At 34.9% G+C, this 13,463-nt stretch overlaps 2 protein-coding genes across 4 annotated transcripts; one reads left to right on the forward strand and one right to left on the reverse strand.

The window, feature by feature from the left end:
* The first annotated feature begins 763 nt into the window (after positions 1 to 763).
* On the forward strand, positions 764 to 3,092 carry LOC111007344 (putative UDP-arabinopyranose mutase 1). Its single transcript, XM_022279689.2, has 4 exons — positions 764 to 1,290; positions 1,927 to 2,177; positions 2,285 to 2,453; positions 2,598 to 3,092. The coding sequence occupies exons 1-4, from the start codon at positions 961 to 963 to the stop codon at positions 2,937 to 2,939; spliced, it is 1,092 nt and encodes a 363-aa protein (XP_022135381.1). The 5' UTR covers positions 764 to 960; the 3' UTR covers positions 2,940 to 3,092.
* Positions 3,093 to 4,416: 1,324 nt separating this feature from the next.
* On the reverse strand, positions 4,417 to 11,090 carry LOC111007341 (squamosa promoter-binding-like protein 6). 3 transcript variants are annotated; one of them, XM_022279685.2, is made up of 5 exons: positions 10,904 to 11,090; positions 9,619 to 10,659; positions 8,688 to 8,824; positions 6,607 to 7,477; positions 4,417 to 4,700 (listed from the first exon to the last, which is right to left on the reverse strand). In XM_022279685.2, the coding sequence occupies exons 2-4, from the start codon at positions 10,278 to 10,280 to the stop codon at positions 6,624 to 6,626; spliced, it is 1,653 nt and encodes a 550-aa protein (XP_022135377.1). In that variant the 5' UTR covers positions 10,281 to 10,659; positions 10,904 to 11,090; the 3' UTR covers positions 4,417 to 4,700; positions 6,607 to 6,623. The 3 variants fall into 3 exon arrangements, with proteins under 3 accessions (XP_022135377.1, XP_022135376.1, XP_022135378.1); XM_022279684.2 differs by having other exon boundaries at positions 10,899 to 11,090; XM_022279686.2 differs by lacking the exon at positions 10,904 to 11,090 and having other exon boundaries at positions 6,607 to 6,754; positions 6,848 to 7,477; positions 9,619 to 10,881.
* Between the last annotated feature and the right edge of the window lie 2,373 nt (positions 11,091 to 13,463).

Below are 13,463 nucleotides of genomic sequence, written 5' to 3' on the forward strand. Positions count from 1 at the left end.
ACTGAAATACATAGTCCTAGCCATACATAAACTTGAAAATAATAATAATAATGATGCATTCAGTATTCTTTAATTGGTGGTTGTTGTTGGACATTTTCTTGATTCCTCAAACTTTTAATGTTTAATTTTGTCGCAGCTGTTTGTGATCGCCGTCGCCCACCACATCTTCAAATCTGCAGGCCGTCGAGACTCGTACCCGCCCTTCAAAAATTGTCGGGAGCTTCAATGCCACTGCCGCTGCCACGTAAACTAACTTTTCTAATATATATTTCTCTACTTTTTTTTCCTTTTTCCGATTTATTAATTTTATGTTAAATGTATACCTTAAGTACGTAAAATTGAAATTAATTGTCAGCATAATTCAGTGGTAATTGGACATATATATCAAACTAAGAGATTGCGAGTTCTTTAATCATTTTTTTTTACACCACATTTAAAAAGTGATCATTTTAGTCTCTGTTTGCAAAGTTTTACTTATAATGGAAGTTTTTTTTAGTATAAAGTAATGTTTACATTTTAAAAAATATAGTGATTTCAATATCGTGTTGAAATTGTGATAAAAAATGAGATTAAGAGACTAAAATGAACCAAGTTTTTTTTAGTACAACATATGAAAGTGGGAGATCGAATTTACAACATTTTAATTTGAAATATATATAAATTATTATTAAATTAGGCTTACTCTATATTCAAATGAATAAAATTATAAGTATAAATAAGTAAATAACAAATCGAACATTTAAAAAATATAAGAATCGAATGGATCAAAATTGAGAGGAACTAAGCGAGTATTTTAACCAACGGTCTATTATGAAATGATTAGGCCTCAAAGTTCACGCACGTGCCACCTGTCGCATGGTATAATCCCTCTTTTCTCTTCAAATTCTTCACCCGCTTCTCTCTGGAAAATCAAAATTCTCTCTGCTCTCTGGTTCTCGTTTGGTTCTTCTACAGTCAACAATGGTGGAGACCAAGCCCAGTCCAATTCCGGCCCCGCTTCTCAAAGATGAGCTCGACATCGTCATCCCCACCATCCGGAATCTCGACTTCCTCGAAATGTGGCGTCCATTTTTCCAGCCCTACCACTTGATCATCGTCCAAGACGGCGACCCCTCGAAGACCATCAGGGTTCCTCATGGCTTTGATTACGACCTCTATAACCGCGACGACATCAATAGGATTCTTGGTCCTAAGGCTTCTTGCATTTCCTTTAAGGACTCTGCTTGTAGGTGCTTTGGCTTCTTGATCTCCAACAAGAAGTATATCTTCACCATTGATGACGACTGCTTCGTAAGTTCACTTCGCTCTATCTTCTTTTTTGGGCTTTCGAACTTGTCTCGCGATGCATGTAGGGTTTGGATCTCTGAATTTTAATCATTCTTTGAATTGAGAGGTTATGGTTATAGATATTCCCCTCATTAATTTTAGTTTGTGGATGTGTTTCTATTGGAAAGAACTGCGGAGAAAAATGCGTAACCATGTCAATGTTTGAAGATGGAACTTCAAGAATAGAGTCATTAATTTCATGCTTCTCTTATCATCTAGTTCGAGTTCAATCACCTTTAGATCATACTCTCACTTTTATCACTTTTATCCTGGCTCAGATGATGTTTTCAATGTTATAAAACACTTCTAACAAATAAAATGTACTTTCTTTGAGAATCTTTTTGTGATGTCCAACTGCAGATTGAAGTGTTTTCAGAAACATTGTGTGTGAGAGAGCATGTTTCATTTACAAACACTAAGTATACACTCAACTTAGTTGTAGACTGTAGTGGTTCAACTTTAGAATTGTTACTTCCCACATCCATGTATTTCTTTGCTCTGTATTGGGATACTCTTGCGTCTTCTTTAGTCCAATCTCGTCGAGATCGACGTTGGTCCAAAGCTTGGATGTGAAGTGCACATGTTGATTTTGTAATGTAGGTTGCTAAAGACCCATCTGGAAAAGAGATCAATGCACTTGAACAACACATTAGGAACATCTTGACGCCATCTACCCCATTTTTCTTCAACACCCTATATGATCCATACAGAGAAGGTGCTGACTTTGTCCGTGGATATCCGTTCAGTCTCCGTGGGGGCGTCCCCACCGCAGTGTCTCATGGCCTCTGGTTAAACAGTCCAGATTATGATGCACCCACCCAACTTGTTAAACCGCTTGAGAGAAACACGAGGTACTCGAGAAATACTTGCCAAACATTGTAGAGATACTGTTGCTCCTGGATTTCACAATGTAGTCTTATAGAATTCTAATGTTTTTGACAATTCATTCATATTACAGATACGTTGATGCTATTTTGACTGTACCGAAAACTACCCTCTTTCCCATGTGTGGAATGAATCTGGCGTTCAACCGCGAACTAATCGGTCCCGCCATGTACTTTGGACTCATGGGCGATGGCCAGCCTATCGGCCGCTATGACGATATGTGGGCTGGCTGGTGTATGAAGGTATATCCCATTTAACCGGGTCCTCAATAGCATAATGTTCAATACAACCATTCATATGTGCATCTTTCTGCATTCATTCCGCTTCTGCATTCATAGTTTCCAACGATCTTTCGCATCGTGACCGATCAATCGACGTTTTTGTAGGTCATCTGTGACCATTTAGGATTTGGAGTGAAGACAGGGTTGCCATATATCTGGCACAGCAAGGCAAGCAACCCATTTACAAACCTTAGGAAAGAGTACAAAGGAATCTATTGGCAAGAACAGATGGTACCATTTTTCCAAACTGTTACTCTACCAAAGGACTGCACCTCTGTGCAGAAGTGCTACATTGAACTCTCTAAGAAGGTAAGGGAAAAACTCGGTTCAGTTGACGAGTATTTCGTTAAGCTTGCCGATTCCATGGTCACATGGATTGAAGCTTGGGATGAGCTGAATCCTCCTGGAGAGGAAGCAACTGAGTTTTCCACAGTTGTGTCAAAATAGTTGATTTCATTGGTTTTGATTTCTGTTGAAAGATGTATCATTCTTTTTGAGCAGGCCTTTGCTCTGAAGTTGTCTCACATTCCTTGGTATGGTTTTCTTGGAAGATATGAAATCTGTATCATTTGTTTTAATTAAGCATTAATTATTCTTGTTTGAACATGATTTTAATATTACATAGTATATATATATATATATATTTGGATGATTTACCAATAAAACACCTCCATCTTTAACTCTTATTCATTGAGGAATCTTTAAATTTGAAATGATTTCTTGAAATTTGAAATTAGAAAGTTAAAAGTAGTTAAGGGGATAAGACATTTATTATCGTTTTAAAAGTTGATAGCATAATATTTCATAAGAAAAGAGGTGGGTTTGGAAGGCCATCTAAATTCTATTTTTTTTGTCTTTGGGAATATCTGTTGGCATATTTATTTTTGAAAATTATTTTTGGCCTTTGTTATCTGAAAATTGTTTTTGGCCTTTTTGTTAACCAAATAGTGGAAATTCTGAAAACTAATGTCGGTTAGTTTCAAATGCATAATTATATTAAGAAAGGATTAAAACTTTAATAAATCTACTGTGTTATAAACTGATTTTAATTTGCATAATTATAGTAAAAAAAGGATAAAAACTTTAATAAATATGCTATGTTATAAACTCATTTTAATAACATATTATAAATTATAATGATGTTAAATATAATATATTATAAATTATATAATATTGTAAAATAATAATTTACAAAATTTATGTTAATAAATTAATTAATATTATTTAAGATAAAATTAAATATTTAATTAATTAATATTATTTAAGATAAAATTAAATATTTAATTAATTAATATTATTTTAAATAAAATAAAATATTTAATGGCTACCTATATTTTTTAAAATGAGATTCAATTTTTAGATATTGTGAGTTCGATCTCCTACGTGCTGTACTCAAGGAAAAAAAAGTCATTATTTTCCTCCTTTGATGGCCGCTTTATTAGAGATTTTTTACTAAAATATTCACAAGAGGGACACTTTAATACATTTGTCACCTTCCAATTGAAAAAGCCACCTTACCAAACCCAACGAAAACAATCTTGACAAATGAGATTCATCTCAATGTCCTTCCAGAGATGTGATATTGTCTACTTTCAATATAAGCACGCAAGATCTTACTATCTACTTTCAATCTAAGCACGCAAGATCTTACTGTCTCCTTTCAATCTAAACATGCAAGATCTTATGCTTGGATTCTACCAAAAACACCTCGTACTGATAGAGATGTTGTTCTTGTTTATCTATAATCTTTCTACATTTTAACAAATGTGAGACTATATTCACATCCCCGTCACTAAAGAGCTGCCACGAGCATCAAGTTGTATCGCTCCAATTCCACTCCAACTTATTTGATGAAGAAAACAAGATATTTAGCAAAAATAATCGTCAGAAAGTACCAAAAAGCACACAAGAAGAGGGAATCCCATATCTCAAAGCTACAAGTAAAATACATCCTAAAAACAATGGATGTAGGAGAAGAATGTGTAGACAAGTTAACAAGTCAATAATAGAATACTTCAAGAATGGTCCAAGAATTGCACCAACATATCAAATATCAATGTTTATGAAACAAAGTTAGTTCATATGAGAAAGGAATATAAATCATGCTACTTTATTTTGAAGTTCTACCAACAGTACTCCCCATCAGCAGTGCATCAAAATTCCACCACATTCTTCACAGCCACCACGAGCTTCGATCCGTTGCGGTCCCTGTTGCAATACAAGTACAGTCATAAGAAACCGCACGAGATAGAGCTGATTAAGGATCTGAATCAATGCCATGCGTTAGGACATAACAAGATAATCAAAGGTACAACAAGACATTACTTATACATAGTCCACTTTGTTAAAGTGTATAAAAATAGTATCACGTTTTTTCCTCATTCTAGATTTGACAATAATCTAACTGATATTGGCACCTCCAATTCGACATACGATTAAACTCTCGAAGCTGACTTGTTGAAAAAGAAAGGAAAAGGACATGACCAGTTGCTACACTTCCCTAAGCAAACACGACGAGTCGAGACTTCGAAGAAAACAGTTTTATGCAATGTCTTACACAGGACCGTCATTCACCGACCTCTCCAGAAACCCAACACCTAATACACCATAGATAGAGCCATCTTGAAAGAGACAAGAGTTTTACTACCTTTTATAGCATGATCAGCAACACAAATCCTGTTGGTGCAGGTCATAAACCAGATAGAAGAATGCTTTTTGTTCAATGCCAACCAGCAGATGGTAGGAACAACAAACATGAGGTTAATACATCTCCATGAAATTTTCTAGGGGACAAAATCTTAAGACTTAAAGAGAATTGTCCCGTACCTAATTCTGTTCCAAAAACTCGTACTTTCCTCATTGCCAATCATGAAAGAAAACCGACCAACTTCAATGATTCCGATTTTCTTAACGATAAAACTGGTCGGTTTTGTTCATTGCCAGTTCCAGTAGGACAGATCCTGATCAAGAAACAAAATCTATAATTTCCTGTAAGATAGCTTTCCCTTACATTAAGTTATTCCATCCAACTTCTCAGGTTACCTTCTCTCTTTCCCCCCTTAAAATCAAGTCCTTTTCTCTCTACTAATCTTTTTTTTAAATACAACATGGTGGGGAGAGGATTCGAACTCACAACCTTGTGGTTGGAGGTATATGCCAATTACCTCTGAGTTGTGCTCGCTTTGGCTTTCTCTCTCCTAATCTTACCTTAAAGAATAAAGATAGCTTCTCTCTTTCCTTCTCATTTCTCTCTTAAAAGTCTTTCCCTGCATCTAAGAAGTAAAACTAGATGATATTTCTTTCCCTCTCCTCTTTTTCTCAAAAGCCACACTATTTCTCTCTCTCTAATCACTCACTCTAGATTGCTTTGTGCCCAAAGTTTCAAGATGGTAGCCTCTAGGAAAAACTTTCTGTTAAGGATGAATAAACCACCACTCAACCCAAAAGTTTAAATTGATGGGTTGGGTAAATTTAATTCATTTATGAGTATCTCAAACAGTTTTCTTTTTATCTTTTTATTTTTTTGTAATTATACTTGATTCATTCCAAGAGGACCCATTTTGTATTCCTTATTCTATAACAAAATAAGTCCCTGTTCCCTTGAAAAAGCCGCCACTCTATTTCCTTCCCCTCCTATGTTTCTTTCTTTTTGGCAGTTTTGATCCCTGATTTTAACAATTATCGAGTTAGTTTTGGCTGGTTCATGCTACTCGTTGATTTTCGTCAACAAGGATATGATTGTTCATTACAACTTAAGTTAAATCACTGTACTTGAGCAGGTTAAGAAGGAAATTTAAACAGCTAAAACCACATGCTTTCCAATAGCCATCACAAATTCAAGTACATGTTTCAGGAATACAATAAATCATTAACAAGAACAATAAAACTTCCATATTTAACAAAAATGTAAATCAGTAAGGGCCATATTGAATCGATTAATTCTAAGAGATCACAGGTTCAACTCTTGATCTTATGTTTATTGAATCGACACGATGAAGAGAATCCAACACGCAAGCGAAGAAATCAACAAAGAATTTGGTTTAGAAATTAAAGAAAACAAAACAGATTCATTTTCCTTTTAAGATATATTCAAGTGGCAATCATTTATAGGTACCTGTTTTGGCATAAAATTTAAGTGATCCGGAGGCAGCAAAAAGCATTACTTTCTTGTTTCACCTGCATAGCTTGCCTCTGGTGCTCGACACGCTGAAGTTGCGATGAAAGCTGCAACAAGTCAATGGTCGGGCTGCCTTCACTAGGATCTGCCAAATTTGACCCATGGAAAATCCGATTTGTAATTTCAAAATTTACTGCATCACTTGTTTCAGGTGTTAGTATGGGACCAAGGGTAAAACCTTCTGAAGCATTCAACCCTGATGAATTGAATTTATTTGACACTCCACTCACAGAAACCTGGGAGCTTACTCCCATCAGCTTTTCAGAAAGTTGATTCATGTTGTAGTGGTTTTGGCCATCAAGCAAGACCAGAGGACGAGCGATTGGAATCCCAGATGAATGAGTTGAGGAGTTTTGTGTTTGAGATGACAGAAGAGAGAGAGCACAACCGGAGTCGGATAGTCCTGATATTCGGTCGGTTGATGCTGCACTATAAACACTGAAGTATTCACTGCCTAATGAGGTATTGTTAAAGAAAGAACGGGCACTGGAATTCACACCTCCTACACTAACAGGATACTGATTACTGTTCTCCTTGAACATATTTCCAGTAGCTGCGTTCGGTCCATTGTCGTGAAAAGGGGGAATTTGAGTTTCGATATCGTAAGGAGAGAAGAGGGATTTCGAAGGCAGGTGGCCACTAGGAACATGAACAGCAGACAAAGGCATATATTCATTCTTGTCTTCAATTTTCACATTCCTACACCAATCATTTGTTCCATACTTCTCAGGATGCAAAAGACCATTAGGTAGTATCTCTTGGCAGATAAAGGATGTTGCAGTTAATGTCGTTCCTTGAAGCCTGCTACCTGAAATTTACTTTAACGATTACACGACCACAGAAAATTGATGACTGGAACACTAATACTAAAATAATAAGCATAGAAATTATTCATGTTTCAAGAACAAAATACAAAATCAAGAATCATGAATTGGAAAGGAGTATAGTCTTAGGTAAGTTGGTGAACTTGAAACAAAGTAGGTAACTTGTATGCCAGAGAGAGCAGAAACGAATGGTCCCTCCACCAACATTTGATAATTCAAATTTAGGAAGTCAATAACTTAGACCCAATAATATTTTTTTTCTCACAATTCTTGAGCATGTTTTTTCACATTTTTTCATATCACATTTGAATTTTTAGCCAAATTTTAAAAACAAAAATAAGTTTTTGGAAACTATTTTTTTTTCTTCCAAAAAATTGGCTTAGATTTTGAAAACGTTTTTAAAAAATTGATAATAAGACAAAGTAATACATAGGTGGAAGTAGCAGTTGTAACCTTAATTTTCAAAAATAGAAAACCAAAAATAAAATAGTTATCAAACAGGACCTTTAGTTGTAGATGTTTTATAAGTTTGACCATTCATATCCATCAAAATCAGCTGTTACAAATAAAAATCTTTGCTGCCATGGATCTTTCGATTGTCAGAGCTCTTTCGATTTCATCACGGCGGCTTCTATTTGGAAAAATTATTTGACAGTAGAAAGACACAGTTCAATTTGATGAATTTTTTGGAGGTATTTATGGTGGTTCAACCCCCATGTAGTTGATTTATAATTATAGTAACTGTAAATTGGAAGTTTTTGCATGTCAAAAATGAAATATCTCAATTTATGGATAATTTCATTTTGCATATCAATAAAAGCATCATATTCTAAATAAAGGTGCAGCACTCAGAAACTAAACTAAGCCTTTTGCTTCTCTTGATAAGACCAAAAAACAAAAAAAAAAAAGTTTTTTGTCAAAATTTGGCAAACATTGGCTATTTAAACCAACTTTCTGCATACATCATCATAGATCTAGGTGTATATACAGAACAGAAAATGAAATATTTAAAAAGATGCATACTATATGAAATACCAATGGGACAACAATAACATCATAGGTGCCAAAAACATGAGGGGAAGCCAAAACCACAAATAAAAAATAATTTTAATGCTTTCATAAAGCGCACACCGACACACATATGCAGCAAGTATATGAAAAGGGAGATTGGAAGGGATGGTACAGTTTTGATACCATTATATGACTGAAGAAACCTCCCAGCCCTGCCAGAGTTGATAGCCATCTGAGGCTTTCTCCGACGTTCATTGTGACCTGCAAGGCGTTTACGACAGCTGCGCTTACCATCATCAAACTCAGCTAGCAAATGAAACCTGGAAGTCAAAAGCTAATACATATTACAGCAGCAGAGATACTAACGATTCGCTCCATGGGGCCTCAGGGCAGCACAAGCGGCAAAAGACACATAGGATAAGTGTCCAACAATAAGGGTTCTAACTTTTAACGAGGTTCTCAAATTTCCTACTTGTTTTATTCTAAAATTTAAAGTTCATGATGATGTTGATCAGCATAGAAATCTGGTAGTTCTAACAGACTAAAATTAATTTTCTGTATGGATCTAGGACGAATGATCTGAACATACATATCGAAGATCGGAATACCTTCTGCACCAGAGACATTTATGGAACAATATGTAAAAGTTATACTATAAATTTGCAATCTGCTGAAGAAAGAGATTTATTGACCTTGATGAACAAAGAAAGCACAAAAAAGATTAGAAGAATAAAAGAAACTAGATTCATGATTTAACAAGAGAGTGAGGATGAAATAATGGAGATTTTTAAGATACTGAAAAAAAGAAAGAAAAGAGCAGCAGTAAAGGAAGTCAGGGATCTCAATTCGAGAGAATTAATTACCTGAAGGCTGAAAGAACAGTTGGTAGGAAGCGATTGTACAAATAAAACCTCCTCTCTTTTTGCCTTTTTCTTTTTAAGAAGAAAACCTTGTTTTTGTTTCAATGGAAGCAAAATATGGAAGTATGCGGACCGACATAAAGCTTTCGTTGAGTATGAAGTAATTTTCTTTTCATGTTTCTTGTTAGCAGTATTAGGAAACAGAAAGTAAGCACATAGGAATTAGTATTACGACTGATGGAAAATTAACCAACCTGCTACATTGCTGACAAAACCTTTGTTCTATTCCATTCACAATAACTTTTGCAGTCTTTGAGTGAACTTCACAAACTTTATGCCTTTTGTGGTAATCTTTAGAGGAGCTGAGATCCTTATTACAGCCATAAACTTGACAGAAATAAGTTTGAGAATTCAACCCCGAAGCTCGTACCCTTTTCGAAGGCATCGATGACTCAGAAGAAGATAAAATGGGGGCTCCCTTCAAAAATTTGTAGCCATGAGCATCCCTTTGGTCAGCAAATCTCCCCAGCTTTAAATCAATGAACGACGAATCTCGGCTGCTCGAGTCCACAATAGAGCCCGAGAGCTTTGAAGTGGATTCGTCCTCTCCCAGAAATGCATTGGAGGAATTCATAGTTGGATTCAGAAATCTTCCCCCAGCAACCTTGCTACTCAGAATATCACAAACTGAATTGTCAGGTAACTGTTTCCCACTCATTTCCGGGAAAACAAGTTCCCCGAAACCGTGATTGTCGACTTGTTGACCCGTTGCTAACATAGCGCCACCAAAGTTGCAGGGATTTTTGAATTCCCAGCCCAACAAAGAGTCTTTATTTCTTGCAAGCGAACTAGTAGGTGAATTAATTTCATCAGACATACATCCCTTTCCTTCAGAAACATAACTCCAAGACTCCATTACAGAAACAGAATGGAAGAATCAATCAATCAGCAGGAGCTCGCCCCAGAAGGAAAAGAAAATAGCCTCGAAAGTGTGAGACCACCAACTCTCTCTGGTGCAAATTTCCCCCAAAATTCAAGGTGAAGCTGTACTTTACTTGTTAAACATGAAAGATCTTTCATAATCACTGTTCACAAAAACCTCAAAACCCCACCTAAACACAAGGAGAAGGAAACCCATATGTCGTTTCTTGCCCTGCTCTGCTTTAACCCAACGTCATGGAAGGAAAAGAAACCAAATGGGGTTTGGGGGAAAAGGAAAAATCGATCAAAGAGAATCTGAGCTCAGAGAACCACACGGCCGGAAAGCAACAAAATCAACCCAAAAACTCTGAACCCTACTTGAATCATTAAAAGGAAAAAAGAAGAAATCAAGGGAAAAAAGGAAGCAATGAGATCAATGCAAAGAAAGTCCCAGAGGAAATACAGAGCAAAGAAGCAAAAGCACACACACCCAAGTACTGAAAAGCCATCAGGGGGCTATAAGGAGGAAAACAATAAAAGTTACTGAAATGAAGAGAGAGAGAGAGAGAGAGAGAGAGAGAGAGAGAGAGAGAGAGAGAGAGAGAGAGCTCACTTTACCAGTGTACTACTGTTCATAAGGGGTATTATGATAAGGGGTGAGTTGGGGTTTACTTAATGTGAAAGATATTTTTGGTGTGCTACACAAACTCCATGGAAGAGCCTTGTGGCTGTGGCTGCCATTTCTGGGGACAGAAAAAGAGCGGATTAGAAGGTAACGGTTTTTAGCTTTGCAGAGCAGTCGTTTTCCCAAACTAGTTGTTTGCTTTGATTAGTTTAAAAGTAATTGGGGGAAAAGAATTGCTATTTTCCCCCACTAAATTTGACACCTTCATGGGTTTGTCTTCGCCAAGGAGGCAAAATATTGATTGATTCCCCCATTAGCCTGCTTTCGGTCAACGATTATTACCCAAAGCTTTTAAGACAGAGAAAAAAGCTGTCTTTTTCTCCTCTCTCTCTCTCTCTTCTCTCTATAGTGAATCATTACGTTATTAAACAGTTAAAACCATACCAAATTTCGTACCTAATGTTCCATTACCAATGTGGATGGTTGTATGGCTGTAGTGTGACATCTCATTTCTCGGCTTAGAAACTGTCACTAAAATCCCACATTAATTAAGAAGCGAAAAATTCATTATCTATAAATGAGAGAGACAATATGTATATTACGAAATTTTATGTTGAAAATAAACAATATCATATTATTGTAAAAATATGAAAAATGTATTTTGATTTAGAAATATTAGAAAAGTAGTAAGCTAAAGATATAATCAATGTAAAAAAAAAAAAAAAAAAGTAAAACTGAAGGAACAGGAAGAAAAATCCAAACTTTGTCCAGTCCAATGAATATGCATTCAATGTCTCTGACCCCTTGTGTTAATCTCATTTCAACCCACAGGCCAGAAAAGAAAAAAAAGTCACGAGGAGATTTCTGCTCTTTCATTGATCAAGCTTCATTAAATTTAACAACTTGGGGTTAATATTCAGCCAATTAAAAAACTTTAAAAGAGAAAAAAAAAAAAGAAAAATACTGCCAACAGACAAAGTCGATTTATAACTTTTATGAAGTTCAAATCCCTCCGTCGATTTCGTACCCTTATAAAAATAATAAAATTTAATAAGAAAATATTTACGTTCTTATCGATAAGAACGAATCTTATCCTTACCACAATTGAATGTTTTACGATGAAGAAAGATGAATACAAAAATAAAGACTTTTCTAAAAAGAATAATAAATTGTCAATTTTTCCAAACCTGTAATACATAAAAGATGAGAACTTTCAAATCACTTAAAAATATAAAAAATATTCCGTGACAATAAATTCATATGACATGATACTTAGTACACCGGTACAAATTTTGCAAACTTCTTTAAAATCCAAATGGAGAATTGAAAACTTAGACGAATACTTAATTACGTGTACAATAGAAATTTTTCTATTATGTCAAAGACGTGGTCCATGTAAGACATTACCTCCCTGACTTTTAATTCTTTTTAATAGTGTAAGCATTACTCTAAAAACTTTCCTAACGTAAGAAGAACATGAAAATAAAAAAAAAAAACGAAAAGAGAAGAAGAAGAAAGTAGAAATAATTGGGAGTGTAATTGTTATTGAAATTTGAAAATTCAATCAAAAAGGGGAGCAGAGGACCATGCAGATTCGAAATAAATAAGGTGAGAGGGACAGGTAATTAAGCATCAAATTGCGTAGTCAACAACGCCAACAATATAAAATAAAATAAAAAAGAAATCATTATTATTATTATTAAAATAAATATAAATAAATAAATAAATAATTTGATGTTGGGATCTAAAAGACAGGACCCCACAGCCACCACGACTGTCATATTTTGTAACATTTACAACACTTTATTTTAACCTTATTATATAAATACATACATCACATTCTCCATCCAACGGTCACTATCTCTTCTCAGGCCTCCATGTCTTATCGCTCTCAAACATTAATCATCAATTTAATACACCTTTTGCTCTTACTCTATTCTATTTTGTTTTATATTGGGGATATTTTTGGAATTATGATTCAATCTCAAACGTGAATCTGGGTCTAGTTCACCTGGTTTAAACATTTATTTTTTATTAAAAAAAATTATTTTAAAATTTCGAAGAAGAAGAAAACAACGACTTTTGGGTGTTTATTTTTGACGGGTTATGAGGAACCATTCAATGAATCTAAAAGTACTTATTTTTGGATTCGAATAAGCCTACTCCCAATTATTTAAACTTTGGCCGATTTCTTTGAGACTAGGGAAGGAGGAAGCAAAGTTCCTTTAGGTTTGTCATAAATTTATTTGAGAGTTGTTGACTTGATTTTTCTAGTTAAGTTCCTTTTAATTGAGAAAAATTAAATTTTTCTCCATTTTTTTTGTCTGTTATTATTAATCACCCCTAAAAGATAAATTTGTTGTAGTGTATATATAAATAAAGATAAAAGAAAAACGTAAAATTTTTATTTTCTATATGTTTTAGTGAAGTAAACGGACCATTTAAAAGAATCGAAGGCAAAATGTAGTCAAAGAAAACATACTAGCCAAAGGGTCGAAAAAAGCGAAAAAAGTGGGGGAGAAAATGTGAGCCACCCTCGATTAGATAAAAAAT

The sequence above is a fragment of the Momordica charantia genome (genome assembly GCF_013281855.1).
Source record: "Momordica charantia cultivar OHB3-1 chromosome 6 unlocalized genomic scaffold, Mcharantia_2.0 BLBB01000006.1, whole genome shotgun sequence".
In the NCBI taxonomy this organism is placed as follows: domain Eukaryota; kingdom Viridiplantae; phylum Streptophyta; class Magnoliopsida; order Cucurbitales; family Cucurbitaceae; genus Momordica; species Momordica charantia.